The sequence below is a fragment of the Macrosteles quadrilineatus genome, unplaced genomic scaffold (genome assembly GCF_028750875.1).
Source record: "Macrosteles quadrilineatus isolate MER2022 unplaced genomic scaffold, UCM_ALF_1.0 Scaffold_8__2_contigs__length_117827958, whole genome shotgun sequence".
In the NCBI taxonomy this organism is placed as follows: Eukaryota; Metazoa; Arthropoda; class Insecta; order Hemiptera; family Cicadellidae; genus Macrosteles; species Macrosteles quadrilineatus.
Window position 1 is genome coordinate 52436846 of NW_026542601.1, and position 12456 is coordinate 52449301.

The following is a 12456-nucleotide window of genomic DNA, read 5'->3' on the forward strand; positions in this document are numbered from 1 at the left end:
TTCAGGCGTTCGTAGAACACAGCCAATGCACGAGATAAATGGAAAATTCTTTTTCAACATATAATGTTAGTGTTACGTGGCCCTTTCTTACACTTAACCTTACTTGGAGATATAAATTATATAATACAATTATGACTAAATAAATGAACCTGATGAATGATTTTTTTTGTGACAGGATGTAAACAACTGGTGGATAGTGAAGCGGCCGAATGTCGACAACTTGGTCGTGTCTCAACCTGTGGATGTGGTTAGGCACGGAGACATCATACAGCTGGTCCATGGCATCACCAGTAGAGCGCTCAACACTCACGACGTCGCGGCTCCCGTATCCCCACAGAATCAGGTCAGAGCTTTGTCAAATCTTAATCATGGTAATCATGGTTTAGGTTACCTAATATTCAGACATTCAGACATCTGATTGCTAACTAGAGTTTGTTTTATCTCGATTAGTAAACCTACAGTTGAATTGAAAATATGTGATTAAATCCACTTATAGTGTTATCAGGTAACAAAATTTCATTTAAAGTAGAGAACCTCAGGCGGCCAGTGCTTTAACTCTTTGAGCTTCACAAGCCATCCAGAGTGACATAACCAAACCTTCACATGATCGTATATTGAGGGTTTGAATGTTGTCTCAGTCAGTTCAGGTAAACTCATGAGGAGTTCACCTATCTGTACCTGGCACCAAATGTTGTATCTTTCTTTATTTAATCTGAAATAGTCTTTAAAAGCAGTTAAGTTTCCAAACTAAACCATTTTTGTAAATAATTAGGATTCTACAAGCTGTAATAGATAAAATAAATTAACACAATCTTTATTTATAGTCAATCAAAATACAGTGACACAACAAATCTAAAATTAACAAACTAAATTTGTACACACACATAGATCCAAACCTAAATACATTACTTGTAAATGTTTTACTAGGAGGTGACTTGCTATATTGACTACAATGTGTCGATGCCAGCCCAGAATTTGTGGAAGGTGGACATAGTGAACAGAGAACAAGAGGGTGATGTGTGGCATACAATTCAATCTCAGGTGAGATAACCACTTTGATATCTATTATTGAGTACCTAGAGATGGGTCAGTTCCAGTCTTTCTCAATTCTGGTTAAAATTCCATTTGATTCCAATTCCTATTTCACTTCATTTTTGTGTAGTATCGAGTCACTTCAGGGTGTATACCAACCGAGAGAACCAGGAAAAAACCTTGAATTTGAAGGGACCTGGAAAACCGGGAAAATGCCGGGATTTTTAGAGCGATTCCGGGTTTTTTATTTTAATCCTGGTAGAAGAGTGCAATCGTAAAACGCTCATTTTCCCCAATCGCGTAAGACTATGATGACATTTGTGTGACCGCAGGAGAAGACAATAACGTCTAAACGGCCGCGGGAATTAGTCATGATTTTGTCGCGATCATGAACGACAACGATCTCGTTTCTGTGACCGCGAAAAACAATGCTGACGACTACTCGGACGATGGAAATGTTCATGATTTTGCCATGATTGTGTACAACAACGATGACGTCTACAGTGCCGCGGAAGATTTTCGTGATTTGCAGCGATCACGGACGATGACGATTATGTTTCCGTGACCGCGAGAGATGACAATGATGGTGTCTACACATTGTTCATGACTTTGCCGCGATCGCGGATGACGACTATGGCGTTTCTGTGACTGCGGGAATCGATGATGATATCTTCACAGCCGCAGATTTGAGTGATTTTGCTGTGATCGCGGAAGACAATGATCACGTTTCCGTGACCACGAAAGACGATGACCATATCAACACGGCTGCGGGAAATATTCATGATTTTGCTGCAATCACGGACGACGACGATGATGTTTCCGTGACTGTGAAAGACGATGATGATAATGATGATAATGATGTCCACATGGCCGTGGGAGATGTTCATGATTTTGCCGCAATTGCAGAATACGACGATGACGTTTCCATGACCGCGGGTGTCAATGATGTCTGTTTTTCATACATTAAAAACCATTTTTTAAATATAAAACTACTACTTAAATTCTTTAAAAAGTTCTTTCATTGCAATGCTATTTATATTTCAGTGATGCTATCAATAAAACCCCTTTTAGAAAATAAGTATACAATCCTTTTTATTACAAAGAGTTTTATAAAAAGTATTTCATTTTACACCATGTTAGCAAACAAAACAAGTCACATTCAGCATGTAAACACAGCTTAGAAATTCAAAACTAATGTTTATTGTAGGGATGGACGGGTCCCGAAATTTCGGGAATTTTTCGGGAAAAAAATATTCCCGATTATCGGGACGGGATTACAATTGATTGCGGAGTCATGCCGACGATCGTGCCGTGACCGCGGAGTCATACCGACGATCACGACGTGACCGCAGATTCCTACCGACGATCGTGCCGTGACCGCGGAGTCATGCCGACGATCACCCCGTGATCGCGGAGTCATACCGACGATCGCGCCGTGACCGCCAGTCATTTCGACCGCAAGTCACAAGTTTCTATAGGTACCTGTAAATTGTTACCCATTTTTTGGTTTTTTTATAGATCAGTGCCACAAATGGTAAAAATTGATTTTGTATGTCTTTTTTGGTAACTGCAATACTCAAGACTTTCTATTTATGCACAGAAAAAAATCCCGTCCCGTCCCGAAAATCGGGAAGGAAATAAAACTCCCGTCCCGTCCCGTCCCGAACTCAAAATTCAATCCCGTCCATCCCTAGTTTATTGAAACAAATTAACTCAAATAATCATCAGTGAGAAAGCTAAAAGGACAATATCTCTTCAGATACCGGGTGTTTCAAAATTAATATCGGGGTTTTAAAGATTTATAACTTTTATTACATTTAATTTACCACCATAAATGACACATCAAATGAAAAAGCAACTCAAAGAGTTTTACAAAGCCTACAAGTGTTCAATGTGAGGACCATTTATCAGACGGCACACGTCAAGACGTTAGCTTCTTACTATGTCTATTGTTTTAATTGGAAACGGGGGCTTTCACATTTTTTATTTGGAGGCAACTTTTGGCTGCCTTTATTGAGTATTTTCAAGAAATGCACTATCGTAATTTGAAGGAAGTTTTATTCTCGTTCAGAATATTACCTTCCACTTTGGCCGATTCCCTCTCCATTTAAAAGTTACTGTATTTGCAAAAAAGTAAAGGGACCTCCAAATTTATAGAGTTCAAAAATTACCGAGTCAGAGATTTTTTGGACTTTGTACAACTAAATCTACAGTTCTACTGGAGTATTTTCTTAATTAAAGTGTTGTTGGAAGGCTTAAGCTCTTTGAGTTGCTTTTTTCATTTGATTTATCATTTATAGCAGTAAGTTTAATGTAATAAAATAAAATGTATATAAAGTGTTATAGACCCGATATTAATTTTGACACCTGGTATATGCCTGACTTTGTCTACACTAAAAGCATAAATGAGTAATAGTACCACTTAAGTGCCACATTTGGGATTACACCTGAATTTTAATTTAAGGTGAGGCTTATCCATGTCAACACAAGTCAGGCGTTGAAGTTTAGCGGCCGACAACTTCCTGACTGGGGCTTCAACCAGCACGAGGTTGTCGCAGACCGAGTCATCAACCAGGAGGACACTGTGTGGAACGTGGAGGAACATCGATATACCAAGAGTAAGTTAAGGTTATAAGTGGCAGAGTCATAGGAAGCTAGCTCAAGCCTTCAACCGTTCAACCGGCCTAGACGATCCCGACATTATCAATCCATTGGTGAATGGCGAGATTTTACCGGGGGACCTTGGCACCATAGTCTAAGGAATATCATATTCATACTTAGCTTAAAAATAAAATACCTACATTCATACGGTCACCATTTCAAAGTAGAGTATTAAAGTATCATGCCAAGTAACGATTTTTGAAAAAATGGCATTGGCTACACAACATCACCTGATCCCCTCTCCACCTACATCATAAGACTGTCCGCCTCTCACCCCTGTCACATCCAGCAGTCCAACCCTAACCAACTGTGTGTGGTCGTGTCTTTACAAATGCAACAGTTGTTGTTATTCCACTTCCGAGTGAGTCCAATAATGTGATTGTGTTAAACCTAGGGGTGTGCGAATATTTAAAATTTCGAATCGAATCAAATAGTAAAACTACTACTCGATTCGATTCATTCTATCTGCGAGTATTCGATTTTTTAAATAGTTCGATGGTGGTCGAATAGTTCGGACCTTTTCGAATACTTCGCATCTGGTCACATAATTAGTTGGAGCTTTGGAAAACATAAAACAAATCAAGTTGGCCAAAAAAGTGTTTCAAGTAATTAATAAAAAATTACCATCGGGCTAAAATACGAATAGTTATCAGTTTCTATCGACTATCGAGTGACAACGTTTCATTTTCAACTATTGTGTAATCGTGTCGTGAGTTTCCAATGAAATAATGTCCTCCGCCATTAGCCAAATAAACAAGGTCGGTAAAATAGTTCCGTTCTAACTTGGTTTGAAAATAAATAAAAACTGTTAAGCTGCTTCAGATTAAATAAAAATGCAATACAATATTTAATTAAAACTCACTTAGATATTTTATTTTATTATTTTTTAACATTATTAAACTCATTATGTGCTGCAAAACACTACGTTAGCATTCATCCGCCTTCATTGTTCTTGGCGATGGCGATCGGGTTCAAGTTACGTTTTGTTCTGGGATCACGGTAGACCTACATAAATCTAGCATACGACAATGATGTGTCTATTTCGAGTGAAGAAAACTGAAAAAGTGATGGAGAATAAGATACCGGAACAAATTATACTGAGTTCTCTTATACATGGTACCAAAACGCGCACCGTCACCTTTATAAACTTGAAATATGATATATACAAATGTTGTCTGCTAGATAGATTTGCCGTGATGCCAGAGTAAAACGTAATTCGCACATGCTATGGAAGTCTGCTTCTATTCTTCTGCTTCTCTAGCAGACAACAATTTCTGTTCTTTCTTTTTTCTATTGCATTAGCGCAAGCTGTGTTACAAGTCAAGAAGTTTTGAGGTTGGAGTTTAGAGACAGTTTGTTTAGCACATCTGCGCTAAGCAGGGGTGCCCATCCCCCCCAAAGCTCACGTCGCAGAATCCCCCCCAAATTCGTTGTCATGCCGGAAGGTCTGGGGGCTAACCCATAGTTATGTTTATAATGCGGGGAGGGAAGGGGTGCCCCCGACACTTCTTTAAATTTATGGGAATTTAAGCGTTTGAATCAAACTTTTAACCCAATTTAAATGGACAATTTTGCTTTAAAACTCTAGTATCAAACTATTTGTTAGTTTAGTTTTAATTTAAATGAGTTGGATTTTTAACATGCACACAATTTGAACCAAAATTGGCCATGTAGTTTTTTTAATCCGATTTTCCATGAATTAATAGGTTTTAAAAGGGAAAATCACAAAAGTTGCAATAACTTTTGAACCATAATTTTTACGGCATAGAGGGTTTATACAATTTTTGTCATTGTCAAAAAGTATGACATGATAATTTTTAATCAAAATCATTCGGGCCAATTCTGAGATAATTTTATTCATCCATTATTTTATAGGGTTTTATGGAATATCACTATTAAAAATCCAAAATGAAAAAAAAAAAACATCTGGAGAGACCATGGATTGGTAGGTACCTAAAATACCAAATTTCATCAAAATCGGACTCGGACCACAGGCGTGGTCTGTAGGTCTGTACCATACATACACACATACAGACAGACAAACACAACACTTCGAAAACCACTGTTTTGGGATCAGGGCTTTTACATAAACAATTCTTTTACCATATTAAATTGTAGGGGAGAAAGTACTTAAAGTTATGTCAAAAAGTTTGAGATATTTTCTAAATTGCCCTTTAATCCACTTCTGAGTTTGGTCCTTTTTAAATAAGTGTAAAATTTTCAGTCTCAAAAATATTACTAGGCCTAAACTTAATAGTATATTTCGTGCCTAGGGCCAAAAATGAGGTTTTGCTGGTTCGAGATAGTTTTTAAGTTCGATACGAAGTCGAGGACTTAAAACGATCAAGAACTGCAAAACAATTTCAGTCCGTGGTACGAACGCTATTATTCACCACACTATACCCTATTACCACTAATTCACCTCAATGATAATGCACTGCACACTGATATAGTCAACACAACTCTTTAAGGTCATGTGGATAAATAATTTGAGGAATCAGCAAAAAAAATAATAAATAGTTGCTAGGCAGCGGTGACAATAAAACAACTCTATTGCAATGCTATGGATACTGATTGTGTATTTAATATGCATTCATGTTTTAAGAAAGTAAGCGGGCAGCTGATTTTGCGGCCCTAGGGATGTAAAAACCTGCTCGATCCCCGAATGACGATGACAGCTGGCATGGCCTGCAAAACGTAACTTTCAGCCACCAATTAATGTATCTATATGTAAAGCAGTTAAAAACATCATAGTGTGGTAAAATAGTATATTACGTTACTAGTCCTGAATCCCGTGCGAGACGAAGTCAAGTAGTGGTTTTTTTATACGAGTCCGGTACACACATTTTGGACGAGTGACGTACGATAGTTTACGCCATACTACTAAATCCGTTCAAATCCTCATATATTACCACCAACTAAAGGACTAAAAATCACTAGTCATAACCTCTTAGAGAGGTTATGTTTTTGTTATAACCACTCATTGCCACCCAAATACAGTATAACCAGCTGATTGGTGTCCGGCAAAACTCATTACAGTACAGTAGTACTGTATGAAACCCCATTTGATTAAGCTGGCGACAAACAGCTGTTGGGAAGTTCGTCAAAATAGTGTAGTGTGGCGTAAAAAATATTTATATGTCTATTCTAAGACTAGTAAAGTTTGTTTGAAGCTCTTTCTAGATTCAAGAAAAGACAATAACAAATACAATTTAATTAATCCAGAATCATGTGTTTCGATTCTTGAAGTTAACGTAAACACATAGCCTATCAAAAACCTTAATTAAATTGTCCTGTTTTAAAGCGAGTCCTATACAGTTGGATATTGCCTAAAAGTTGTAGGCCTAGGCTTTATTTAAGTTTGGTTGAATGACACAAGATGGATTCAGATGAAGAAGCCGATTTAGGCCTAAATGTGCCTTCAACATCATCACGAGAATTCAAAAATAAGTAAAGGAGTTTAATTTGGGATTTTTTCGTCAAAAGGGCTCTGTTGCAGAATGCAACACTTGTGAAAAGTCCTTAAAAGTAGGTTAAAAGTTAATAATTATACATTTCCTATGTACCTTAATAAACTCATTCTAAAAATGCCTAAGTTTAAGTAAGCCTACATTTAGGCTAAAAGATGCTTTATTATTTCAATCGAAGATTTAAACTAGGTACTGTAAATGGTTAAAAATAGGGCCTAGGTTCTTGTACCTTCAAACCTAGTTGTCCAGTAGCCTAAGCCCAAGTCATGAGATTAGGCTATGTTAAGTTATGACAACAAGTTTTATGTTAGGCATACCTTTTTTAAAGTTTATGTTCTAAAACATAAACTTAGGGCTGACAGTAAGTTGTAGGCCTATATCCCTACTTAGTAAAAGAAAACAATGTGCGTTTTTATGTGGTTATAATGATTATCACTACCCAATTGGTTGAATGTGTTTACAAAATTTGTTATTGGTAGTGCTTTATAATTTTGACTAATAAAACTTGGTTCAGGTTCGTACCTTTACTTATTATTATAACGATACTTTAAAAACGTAACCAGAATGTAACTTTACAAATTACGATTACAACTACAGGCAGAAACGCGAGTTATCTATGCGTACCTGTGTCTCGTACTCGACTGAAGCTCCGATCGTTTCTCTAGGGCTTTCCAGAAGCGTAGGGGCAAAGTACAAGGGTCGTCTCATTGTCTCTACCGAGCGCTTCCTCTTGCTATTGTATTATGTAGGCTACTTGTTTAAAACCAAATGTCCACTTCTTGACTTTATAACATTAACTAAATATCTTGAGGTGTAATATAAAATAAATAATAATCTTCCGATTTATAACAATTCCTCCCAACCAAAAAGAGAATGTGCTTCCATCAAATAAAATAAACAAAACAAAACTTGGGAGGATTTTCTTTCTCTATTTACATGTCCAGTTTCTTAGGTACCCTCCGGGGCCTTTGCGAGCGTCGAAGGATAGCCTGTTCTTGATGTTGGTCGTGGCGTTGGTCTGCATCATATGTGACGACTGGTTCTGGTGACCTTTGCGGTGAAGGAGGGGTAGCGGTAGTGATGGCCTTCTTCAAAGGCGAGTTCTGAGGGCTCCTTTCAGTTATTTGAGTTTGTTTGGGACTTGATCGAAAGGCTTCTCTTGGGAAACGAATAAAATCATCTTCTTCTTCCTCCTCACCGGCCCTTGCTCTGAGATGATCTGCGTGGACAAACCTAACCCTACCATCAACTCTGACCAATTATGTCACAGGACTGACAACCTTTGTTATAACTCCCGGCTGCCACTTGATCTTTTCCTGCCGAACTGTTCGGACGTAAACGTTGTCATCAATTACAAAACTCCGAGGCTTACCACGGTGATTGTTGGCCGTACTTGTAATGCCTTCTTGTTTAATCTCCATCTGACTGGTCAAGTGAGGTTTCAAAAGACTCAGATGTGTTTTGGGCTTGAATTTAAACATTAATTCAGATGGGGTCAATCCTGTCATTGAATGGGGTGTGTTCCTGTACGTGAACAGAAAAGCGTCAATGTGGTGTTGCGTTGAGCGTTTGCTATTACATTTGGCATCATGAAGCATCTGTTTGAGAAATGATTCCTTCACTGTTTGTACTGCTCTTTCGGCTAAGCCGTTGGAAGCAGGATGAAATGGAGGTGTCAGGATATGATGTATACCATTTTTTTCCATAAATTCCTTGAATTCAGATGACTTGAACTGCGGTCCTCCATCCGTTACTACTGTTGAAGGTAGCCCAAATGCCGCAAAGCAATGACGGAGCTTTTCAATGGTGTGCTGAGATGTAGTTGTGGACATATAAAATACCTCAATCCACTTAGAGCAGCTATCCACTAGTATAAGGAAATCTTTACCTTCAAAATAGGCAAAATCCAAGTGTAGCCTTTGCCAACAGTGTTTCGGCCAAGTCCAAGTTTGGAGTGGAGCTAATGGGGCAGACTTGCGTGTTTTCTGACAGATTGAGCACGTACTCACCATATCTTCAATTTGTCTGTCCAATCCAGGCCACCAGACGAAACTACGGGCCAAAGCCTTCATTCTGCTCTCACCCGGATGTTCTGAGTGGAGCAACAAAATAATTTCTTTCTGATGTGTGGGAGGTATTACGACCCTATTACCCCACAAAATGCAACCCTGTTCCACTGAAAGTTGAGTGCTTTTATTGAAGTAAGGTTTCATATCTTCTCGTTCAACATGTCCTGGCCATCCGTTCGTAACATAGTCGATTACCTTTGACAAAACTGGATCGAACCTTGTAGCTGTAGATATCTCCCTTGAAGTAATCGGTAGCTGGTGAGCGTAAGAGAAGAAAGAAATCTCACCTTCGAGTTCTCCCTTGTCACAGGGCAGTCGTGATAACGCATCAGCGTTAGAAATATCCGTACCCTTCTGGTACCGAATGTCGTACTGGTAAGCGGCCAAGGTCAGTGCCCACCTTTGGATGCGGGCTGCTGCAAGTGTCGGGATACCTTTAGTAGGCCCTAACAAAAATATCAATGGACGGTGGTCTGTGACCAACGTAAATTTCCTTCCGTATAGGAATTTGTGGAACTTTTTCACAGCGTAAACTAACGCAAGAGCCTCTTTTTCTATTTGGCTATACTTTATTTCACATTTCGTTAGCGTACGCGAAGCGAATGCAATCGGCCGCTCTGACTTGTCAGGTAAGGCATGTGCGATGACGCAACCGATACCATAGCTTGAACTGTCACATGTGACTACTACATCTAGATTTGGGTCATAGGGCATTAAGACATTGTCCCTAACTAGCAGTCTTTTGCTTTCTTCATAAGCGAACTCACATTTACTACACCAGAACCATTTTGTATCATTATTCAAAAGTCTGTAGAGCGGGTGTAGCAAGGTTGCCAAATTAGGAATAAATTTTCCATAAAAATTGATGAGCCCTAAAAATGACCGCAACTGAGAAACATTTTCTGGCTTGGGTGCATTTAATATGTCCCTGGTTAATTCCTCACTCTGATGAATTCCCAATTCATCTAGGCGGTAGCCTAAGAACACAAGGCTAGACTTGAAAAACTCACTTTTACTAATATTGATTCTTACTCCATATTCCATTAGCCTACTAAGAACTAATTCAACTAAAACTTCCATTTCAGATAGGCTCTTTGAAAACACTAAAATATCATCAATATAACACACTGTGTTACTTATTCCACTCAAAATCTGATCCATAGTCGCTTGAAACAAAGGCCCTGCACTAGTGATACCATAGGCTAACTTTTTGTAACGAAACAATCCCTTATGTGTGTTGATTGTGAGCAACTCTTGTGAGGACTCATTAACCCTTAATTGGCTATAAGCCGCAGAGAGATCTAACTTTGAATAAAATTTTGCCCCTGATATCCGAGTAAGGATATCTTCAGGATTCGGTAACGGATAGTGATCCGTCCGCAAGCAAGGATTAATAGTGACCTTGAAGTCCCCGCATATTCGAACTTCATTATTATTCTTGGGTACAACAACAATGGGAGTCGCCCATGAGGACTTGGTTACAGGGTAAATGGTCCCATTTTTCTGCAATTTCTCCAGCTCGTCTTCAACCGCCCCTCTAAGGGCAAATGGTACACTTCTGGCCTTACAAAAGACCGGTTTGGAATTTTCTTTCAAAATAATATTTACAGAACTGCCTTTGATTTCACCGGGTCCTTCCTCAAAAACAGGAGCAAATTTCCCTTTCAACTTAGCGACTAGGTCATCTGGAACGGACTTACCGTTCACGAGATGCACATCCTTACTGGCACATTCCTTGGTAGCACATTCCAATCGACCTGGGGTGACCGCCCTCCAATCCAACTGGAGCTGTTCCAGCCAGTTCCGTCCCATCAATGTAGGTTGATTGTCTCGGGAGCTCTTGACGACGACGACAGGTAACTTGTAGTATTCCCCCTTCGATGTGGTTACATGTGCCTGAAACTTTCCGAGAACAGGAATATTTTCTCCAGTATATGTTTTAAGCTTAATGTTGCAATCTTCCAACTCCGAGCCAGCCCTTTTAAAATTTTTACAATAAATACTGTCTGGCATGCAGGTGACAACAGCACCGGTATCTATAACCATTTCAATTGGAACCTGGTTAACAACCAAATTGACTACAAAACTATTTGGTTTGTTATCATTAGCATATGCTATGGTATAAAGTTCGAATGACGAGTCCCCAATATCTTGACTGGGACCGTCATCATTGTCCTCATGAGAATCACAGAAATTGATATTTCCATTAGGCCTAGGCCTATTGCCGCTAGGCTTAAACTTATTAAAACTATTTCTAGCCCGACACACACTGGCTAAGTGACCTTTCCTTTTACATTGGAAACAGGTAAAATCTACGAACGGACAAGTTTTAACATCATGCTGTTTCCCACAACGGTAACATTTTTGTTGGAAACATACCCCTTCGTACCTCAAAACTCTTAGGCCTAACTGCAGATGGTGCAGTAGGTACCTTATGACTAGGCCTACTATTCTTAACATAATTAACTTCATAAGTCATTTGTTTTTCTGGATGCAAGGATCGAACATTGCTATCAGCATTTTCTAAGACCAAGGCGATTTCAAGAGCCTTTGAAAAAGTAAGAGAATCCCCTTCTGCTAGGAGCTTACTTTGAATCTGTGAGGATTTCAAACCACATAAAAACTTATCTCTTAAGGCCTCATCAAGGAATGAGCTAAAATTGCAAGTGGCAGCAAGTTTCTTTAGCTGAATAGAATAATCACTAATACTCTCCCCTTCCCTTTGAATACGTCTGTTGAAGATAAACCTTTCATAGGTTATGTTACATTTAGGAGTGAAATATTTCCTTAAAACTTTGATAATTTCTTCATATTTCTCATCTTTTACTAATTTAGGATGTAGTAAATCCTTTAAGGTTGAATACAAGGATGGCCCCATAACAGACACAAAAAATGAAACCTTGGTTTTATCCTCAATGGTATTGATAGCAAAGAAATGTTCAAGTCTCTCCACATAGTTTTCAAAACTTTCTAAATCCTCATTAAATTCACTAACCTTGCCGATGAGTTGTTTTGCCATGGTTACAGACTGTAGAAAACTTACATAAAATCATCCATAAAACATGTGCTCACGATGTTGCAACATAAAATCATCACGCAGAAACATGAAATGAAGCACTTTGTCTCAACACGAAAACCCGATCCAGGCCTAGCCCACGAAATAATTTGATTAACCACTCAATTAAGTTTAACAGTACTATACTTTTCACTGTAAATCGCGTGAA

General features: G+C 38.7%; 1 protein-coding gene across 1 annotated transcript in view; it reads left to right on the forward strand.

Moving 5' to 3' along the window:
* Positions 1–12456, forward strand: part of LOC129001194 (protein O-mannosyltransferase 1) — a 35680-nt gene that overhangs the window by 11867 nt on the left and 11357 nt on the right. The window contains exons 8-10 of the mRNA XM_054428406.1: positions 176–343; positions 928–1041; positions 3497–3650. Of these exons, the coding sequence (XP_054284381.1) occupies positions 176–343; positions 928–1041; positions 3497–3650 (436 nt within the window). The remainder of the gene's footprint in view (positions 1–175; positions 344–927; positions 1042–3496; positions 3651–12456) is intronic.